The 8,241-nt window shown below is 46.8% G+C and overlaps 1 protein-coding gene across 2 annotated transcripts; it reads left to right on the forward strand.

The window, feature by feature from the left end:
* The first annotated feature begins 1,388 nt into the window (after positions 1 to 1,388).
* ZNF784 (zinc finger protein 784) lies at positions 1,389 to 7,478 on the forward strand. Of its 2 annotated transcripts, none has more exons than XM_035137196.3 (2): positions 1,389 to 1,539; positions 4,000 to 7,478. In XM_035137196.3, exon 2 carries the CDS (start codon positions 4,045 to 4,047, stop codon positions 6,022 to 6,024), a length of 1,980 nt encoding a protein of 659 aa, XP_034993087.3. In that variant the 5' UTR covers positions 1,389 to 1,539; positions 4,000 to 4,044; the 3' UTR covers positions 6,025 to 7,478. The 2 variants fall into 2 exon arrangements, with proteins under 2 accessions (XP_034993087.3, XP_034993086.3); XM_035137195.3 differs by having other exon boundaries at positions 1,397 to 1,545.
* The last annotated feature ends 763 nt before the right edge of the window (positions 7,479 to 8,241 follow it).

Genomic DNA, 8,241 nt, shown 5'->3' on the forward strand with positions numbered 1-8,241 from the left:
CGGCTTTCTCTAAAGAGGTTTTGTTGAAGGAGGAAGTGTGGGATGCACACTGAACGTAGCATCCTTTTATAAACTCTTTTTTTAAAAAAAACCAAATATGCGTCAATAATCTGCCAGCTGAGTACTCAAAATATGTAAATCAATAAAATGTAAGTATATCACTTGATTTGCATAAGCTTTCTCAGCAACTTGCTTTATTATGATCCCAACATTTGCATTTCCAGAGAATTTTGAATGCTTATTATTTTAGTTTTAAAAGCTGGGTATGTTAGCCTACCAGGATAAAGCGGTACAGGAACATGAGCACAGAGGTCAAATAAGGAATAGAGTAAATGCTCGTTTTCCCAGCTTGACCCATACATTGGCCACACAGTCCAGAACCTTGCTTTGGGGGAGGGGAGGTGGAATGAAAGCAGGTGTGCTTGGAAATGCAAATTCTGCTTTGAAAAACTGCATACAGAATTGTTCAAAGCAAACTGACATCAGTGCAGAATATGTTTTAGGGTGTACATACTGGTTCGATGACATCCTGCTCCCCAGTCTAGAGAGAAAAGATAAAAGTTGTTACAGCTGAGATTCTGGTATGATAGTATATGTTAGAAATATATTTCTAAACCTGCTTTTTGATGAGGAAGTTGTATGGGATTGTGTGTGTGGTGGGGGAAGTGGACAGGGAGGAAAAACCTCTCAGGGCCATCCTGAGAATGTTAGAAGATTCCAGAAAGGCAAACGTGCCTGGTTCAACTGTGGAATTTGCTCCCACAGTATGAAGTGCTAGCCACCAACCCAGACAGACAAATTCATGGAGGATGAGACTACAGATAGCTACTGATCTCAATGGCTGTGTTCTACTTCTGCAGTGTGCCTCTGAATACCAGTCACAAAAGGGGAGAGGGCTGTTTCATTCATGCCTTGCTTGTGGTCTTCCCTTTGGCATCTGGTTCACCACTGAAATAACAGGATATGGACTAGGTGGGAGGGTCTTCTTATGCTCTCGTGAAGATGCAAACGCGATTTTCAACTGCAACACGAGCACTTGGAACCACAAAAAGTGCTTTGCAGCACAGAACCCTAATCTAAAAGAAGTGTGCATGCACACGAAAGCTCATACCAAAATAAAAACTTAGTTGGTCTTTAAGTTGGTACTGAAATAATTTTCCAATTCATCCTGGTTTATTACACCGCGGATAAAGCATATTTGAACTAAGCTAAATTACAGAACCACCCTCTGATTCTCCCCACTTTGCAAGCGGGGCGGCTGTGTCTTTAAACCAGGGGAAGGAGGTGGGGCGGGCGAAAAGAGTGGTCATGTATTGCTTGTATTTCTGACTGCAGACAAAAAGCGAGGGCCATCTCACAGTTCCCTTTAATTTCCTTTTTGGTTGCATTTAAAGGGGAGGTGCGCATTCGGGATGGGGAGGAGGGAAAAGGGGGAGGGGAGTTTTCCCAACTGTTTCTTCCCCCTGAAGGAGGCGGAAAGTTGCACAGGGACGGCGGCGGCGCTGCAGAATCTCCCCGGTACCAGCCTGGATGGAGCAGGTACAGGTGAGGGATTCCTTTCTGGAGGAGGAGGAGGGGATACCAGCGGCCAGGAGCGGCTGCCGGGTGCAATGCCAAGGATGAGTAGGGGACTCGCGTGCCAATGGGGGGGCAGGCGGAGGTGGGGGGAGAGGGAGTAACAAAGGGACCCCGAAGTCAACCCAGAGGCGCGGGGCGGAGGGCTTGCAGCACGAACAGCGTCGATGGCGCTCCCCGCGGCCCCCTGCAGCCTGGCCAGCAGCGGGTCCCCTGCCCTCCACCTCTGGCCATGCTCTCCCAGCTCCGGGCTATTGTTCTTTCGCCTCGGGTTCCGCCAAGAAGCCGGACTCGTTCAGGGAGGAGGACGAGCGGGATCTGTTGGGAGATCGCAGCTAGACGGGGTTGGGACGCTTTTGGCTGGCAGCCAGGATGCCCGGGAGGGAGGGGGCCGGTGAAATTTGGAGGGCAGGCGGCTGGGTGCCAGGCTTGGAGGGAGTGGGGCTGGTAAAGAGCCCGGGAGGGGAACTCGGGAGCCGGGACGCTGGGCTGGGCTTTTTGATTGGTTCAGAGGCTCCATCGAAAGGGGCCTAGGAGGTAAGAAAGCAAGATTTGGGGCAGGTGGGGGGTGCTAGGGTAAAGGATGGCATTTTCTGGGCCAGGCCGACGCCGAAAGCTCATCCAGCCAGAGGCGCTCACAAGCAGGGCTGGGTAAAGATGATGGTGGCCCTCCCGTTTCTTGTTTACTTCCCACCCACCCCCCACCCGCATCTCTGATTCAGAGGTAAACAGCCTTTTCACATGGAGTTTCCCTGCAGTGATCCTGGGTTGTCTGGGAAGGGAGCAGCAGACTTGGAGTTGGGATGCCTCGGATGAGCATTGAAAACATTGAAGTCCTGCCAGTCACCTTGGTGGTCAGGACGCCTGGGTGGGCGAGGGGTCTTTTGCGGGATGGGGTCTCTGAAGGAGAAGTTTCCTTGGAGAAATGGTGGGGGGCTGGGAACAGACAATCTAAACCAGGGAAAGATTTGGGTTAGAGCTAAGAGCTGAACAAGTTATCTGGGAAATTCAGGACACACTGGATGTGGGGGAGACGCCTGCATTCTTGGGTCTGATTTAAGTTTGGGTTACCAGACACACTTGTTTATTCATTTAAAGCAGGCACCCCCAAACTGCGGCCCTCCAGATGTTTTGGCCTACAACTCCCATGATTCCTATCTAAGAGGACCAGTGGTCAGGGATGATGGGAATTGTAGTCCAAAACATCTGGAGGGCCGAAGTCTGGGGATGTCTGATTTAAAGTATTTGTACCCAACTCAAGCACATTCAAGCACATTGTAAAGGCTTCCTAGTAAGTTCTGCTTCTAGCTGAAATTCAATGGGAACTACCGGTATGCTAGAGAATTCTGGGAGATGATACATACAGAATTTTAAAAGATCCTTAAGATAACCTTTCCCAAAAGACCTGAGGCCTTTCAATTAGGATATCCCGAAAAAGGCACTCAATCTCTTTTTAAACTCAACCACCACAGCTAAAGTGGTATATGCGAAAAAATGGAAAGAAAAAGAGATACCCACGAAAGAAATATGGCAGAATAAATTGATAGAATACACAGAATTAGTAACTATGACTGTGAAACTAGGAAATAAGGATGAGTCACGGATAAGAGATGAGTGGAAGTGTTTTGAAAAGTATCTTAGAGGGTATAATAGTCAGTTTAACCTACAAGTAGGAATGAACATAAGTACAACAGATAACATAAATTTGAGATTTGAGACATAAATGGGTGGAATAATAGATTATGCAGTCGACAAAAGACTACCTAGAACACCATGGAGAGTTAGACTGGGAAGTCCAAGGATAAGAAATAATGATGAATATTTTATGGTTTATATGTACCGTAAGTGGTAAAAACGCATAAACAAACAAACAAAGAAATTCAATGGGATCACACAAGAGTGAATCTTTCTGTGGACACATGGAGTCTGGGGAATTGTCTGCCCAAGGAGACCCTTCTGGTGTTTCCTCTGATATTTTTTTGCCATCAGTTTTAAGACAGGTCAATTCCAGCTGACATTTGTTTAATTGGAGGATTTTTATTTCCTTCACTATTTTGACTGCTGCTGTCTTGTTTTCATATTGTTCTCAACTGACCAGCTTAATTTGGTTACATTGATGTTGCTTTTATATTTTGCTTTTAATCTCATTGGGCATTCTTAGGTAGAAAGGTTGAGTAGAAATTTACTTGAATGAAACCAGCATGTGTGCTTGGGTTAGGGAAGGGAGGTGAATTACATTCACAACCCCCCATTCCCTGATTCCTTCAAGATTTAGCCAAATCATCTCATTCCTCTTCAGCCTTCTAAAAGCAATAGGTAAGGAAACCAGGCCTCTACTGCTCCCTGTGTAATTCAAGCTCTGGCTATTTGATCTGCCCACCCTACCCACTCTGTTTACATCTCTGCCTTTCCTGCTATTTCCAGGGGAAGATGCTGTGAAGCAGGCATTCTGCTGGTGTGGACTCGCTAATGGAAATCCAGCTGGTTAGAGTGAAAGAAGAGGCAACTCCAGGATTGCCCCCCGTCTGCCCGCTGTGCCAGGAGGAGCTGCCGAGTCTTGCTGGGCCCAAAGGGCAGGCTCCACAATGCCAGGGCTGCAAAAGTCTCTTGATCGAGCCCCGGGCATGGTTGCCTGGCAACCAAGAGGCCCTGTCCTTCCCTGCCGAGAGGCCGTACAGCTGCTCCTTCTGCCCCAAGCGCTTCAAGAGGGCCTCAGACCGACGCGACCATGAGCGGGTGCATACAGGCGAAAGGCCGTATGGCTGTGGCATCTGTGGCAAGCGTTTTACTCAGAGCTCGGTGCTCTCTGGCCACATGCGCATTCATACCGGTGAGCGGCCCTTCCGCTGCGGCATCTGCTTTAAGTCGTTCAACAACGGCTCCAACTTCCGCAAGCACCAGCGCATCCACGGGCAGCCGTTTGGCTACGGCGACAAGGCAGGCGATGGGAAGGACTGTGTCTTCCTACCTGAGAAGAAGTTGAGCCAGCTGGCGGAAAGGCAAGGTGGCTACAGTATAAGCCCTGGCCTGCCACCCAGACAAAATGGCTGCCAGGTCGTCAAAGAACTGAGGGAAGTCGAGAACAAGAGAGGCCATGACCCAAACAGCCCTTATGTGAACAGCTTTAGCCAGGATAACAGCCTGAGGCAACCTGGTGATGATCTGGACCATTTCAAGCGAATGAGACTAAGGGAAGATAATGCTAGTTGTGGCCCTAACCGTGAACTGAGGCAAAGTAGCCATTCTAAGGCTTTAAGGCAGGCAAGCGATAGCAAAGGTGGATTGGGGGGAAATGGTGTCACGGGCCAGGGACCGATGCAAAATGGCCACAGTTTCAGACGCCAAAAGTACATTGGTGGTGAAAATCCCACTATAGGCCTGAGGCAAAATAGAGCAGAGGGAAGCCACACTCAGGGAGAACAGAAGCATAATGTCGGCAGCCACAATGGCAAGCTACAGTTAGGCAACAGCAGTTGTGGGAAAGGCCTTTTGGAAGCTGGTAGCCACAAACTGAGTCAAGAGAGTGGAGTTGTGGGCTGTTTAGTAAGGAGAACAAATGAAGACTACCTCAAGGGCCCAAAGCATAGTAGTGGGGAGAGCATTGGTGCCCACATAAAGCAGAATGGCAGAGGGGAATGCCCTGTCAGCGCACTGAATCCAAGCAGGCGCCTCAGCACCTCAGCGCCAAGACAAAATGGCCACCATGGAATCGCTGCCCATGACCTCAGACAAAATGGTGCTGGCCACTTCAGATTGCTGAGGCAAGATGGCAGCAGCAACAAGCAGAAAGAGGTGGCATTTCAAGCCCCAGGGAAGATGAATGCTCTCACAGCAGCAAAAGTGTCTGTCTGGTCCTGTCCTGATTGGGAAGAGACCGATTTGGAGACAAGAAGCGAAAGGGGGGGATTTGAAGGATGCTCTCCCTTAGACATGCCTGCTGGTGTATCTCCCTGGGAACTGGAGAGCCCTGAGCCATGTTCTCTGCCTTACGATATTTCCACATCTCCTGGTCATGGCTCCTTACAAGAGGAGTTTAGAATCACCGCTCAGCACTGGGAAGAGGGGGGCTCTGCACCTTGCTTTCCTTTCCAAGATCCCGAGCCTTATGATCAGCCCTCCCAGTCAGCATTCGATTCCAAGCCTTTCCTCTGCTTTGCATGCCCCAAGCAGTTCCGCCGTGCCACAGATCTGAAGGAGCACCTGAGGGTGCACACGGGCGAACGGCCCTTTGGGTGTGCTGTCTGTGGCAAGAGATTCACACAGAGCTCAGCCCTGGCCACTCACCGGAGACTGCACACTGGGGAGAAGCCCTTTGAATGTGCCGTGTGCTGCCGGCGCTTCAATAACTCTTCCAATTTTGCCAAGCATCGCCGGCTTCATGGGCAGGAGGGTGCTGGGCCTGGTGGTAAAGGGGTGCCGAAAGACCAATGGAGTGCCAAGTCACAGTGACTCTTGAGGAAGAAGTTCTCCATGGGGAGATGGCACACTAGTCGTTGGCAGAGCTATGCGTACTTCTGCACCATTGAAATCAGTGGGTGCTGATTTCAGCGTCTTTGAGAATCTCATTTTTAACTTTGCAGAAAACAGCAAGCTTCTAGCCCTACAGGTGTGTTTTGGATAGAATGCCAAACTATGGTTATACGTTTCATGAGCAAGCCTTGGGTGCGAGTTACTTACCCCCTCTTCTTGTTCTTTCTGGTTCTTGGCAATTAAGAGATTTCCTGCAAACTAGACCTAGAGATTATAATCAAACCATGGTTTCTCATTCTGGCTTGCAAGTAAAATATGGTTGTTTTAATCCAAGTTAACAAAGAACAAAGTACAGGAGGAAATTGGAGCAAGGGGGAGGGGAAGGAGGGAGCAGTCAGTAGTGCAGTTACTCAGGAAAGGGTATTTTATGCAGCAACACTCTCTATGTGGAACTCTCCCCCATGGGATATTTGTTTGGTCCCTACAGGAGAAATCTTTTAACATAAATTGAAAATACTTTTATTTACCCAGGCTTTGGGGTCAAACTTGAGTTTTTGCAATTCACAAGGTAGTATGCTGCTGCTGCTGCTGCTGGCAGCAATATTTGTTTTATTTGCAGCTTTAGGCCACCCTGTGCTCCTATTGGTGTATTAATAAGTCTAAAGGCTTACGATTATGTAAAGCGTGGTTTGGCATTCCATCTTAATGTAGCCATAGGCTTGAGGGCTAGGATCTTGCAGCTCTTTTTGTTTGTTTGTTTGCAATTACCTCTGAACCAAATCTTACTACTTTTCTTGGTTTGGGCATTACATCTGAACCAAACTAATGAAGAGAGAGGCCTGAAGTGTATGGCTAATGGTTGGTCACATTTCTGAAATTGGGGCAAGTAGTAGCTGAGCACTTCTAGAAACCAGTGCCTTGTACAGGTGTCTGCCTCTGTCTTCCCACTGCTAGCAGAAGAAAAATGGTATTATATGAAATAAGCAAGTTATCATTTACTTAATTTGTGTACACAATTCCTGGAGTGCAGATGGTTTGGGCTGCAGTCCTATAGCAATTTTCTTGGAAGAAAGCCCAATGAACTCATTAGACTTACTTCCGAGTAGACATAGGACTGTACTATTAGATACCAACACTAGGTATACTGATGCAGTATTGAGTTGTCGCTTTTTTAAAAAAACAGATGCATGGTCCTGCTCATAACGATCATAACCCACAATTTCTAATGTGTGCTTTTACCCTCAGGAGGGCAAATCTGAAACGATTTTTAAAAATGCATTTGAAAAGAGCTGTAAGTAAATAAAGAAGATGAAAACCAAGATTTGTTCATGTTACAAGAAGTTGGGGGAAAGGTCTTTAGAAGAAAGGTCCCCGTGTCTTGTAAAAATTGTAAGCAAAAATCCAAAGGTAGAAATAAAATATTCTGAAAAGTTGTTTTAGCCACGTTTGAACCAAATTATTCTTGACATTTTGCTTTGCAAGCACTACCCAGTTAAAAATATTTTGTTAAACATAATTGAATTTTCATATAAACCTAATGAAAAAATTTAGGTAGAAAAATTTGTTGAACCAACCTCTCAGGCTACTTGCTGTTACCAAAGATAGTTCCACCAAACAGCTATCTTAAATATCCATTCCAAATATTATCATCAATTTAGACCTCTCAGTCGCAGATCAAACACTTTATGAACTCTTGTTTTCTAGCTTTTCCCTGAGACTAGGCACTCTCAGTTCTGCATTTCTCATTGCGGATCTTGCAGCGTAAACATTTAAAGTTTACGTGGTCGTCTCCAAGGGTGGGTTTTGACAGCCATTTCCTATATGCAGCACTCTTGCTTCATTGGCTGAGGTGGGTGCATTGTGCCAATCTCACAAGAGAAAAAAATTCCATGTTGAAAGTATTACTTACCTCCAGTTTAAATTGTCAATGTTTTCCATAGTGCTTAGACTCCATTTGTGACATAGCAGATATATTTTAAGTATCTCCTTCAAAATGGAACACCACAGAAATGTGTCACACAAGATCATGTGTTAATCCAGGTTCCTCCCACATACATAATAGGAAAAGAAAAAAGGAAGCAAGAGCCAAACAGTCTTCTGTGCCAGATGCTCTCCAGCTTTTCCAACTTGCCCATTCTCTTAGGGATGTGCCAAAATTGAACCTAGCTCAAGTGGTAGAGCAGAGACTTTGCACAG

The sequence above is a fragment of the Zootoca vivipara genome, chromosome 12 (assembly GCF_965207765.1).
Source record: "Zootoca vivipara chromosome 12, rZooViv2.hap1.1, whole genome shotgun sequence".
Taxonomy (NCBI): domain Eukaryota; kingdom Metazoa; phylum Chordata; class Lepidosauria; order Squamata; family Lacertidae; genus Zootoca; species Zootoca vivipara.

What these genes read in the sequence shown, in the direction of transcription:
- ZNF784 (XM_035137196.3), top strand. Translation starts at nt 4,045, where the DNA reads ATGGAAATCCAGCTGGTTAGAGTGAAAGAAGAGGCAACTCCAGGATTG.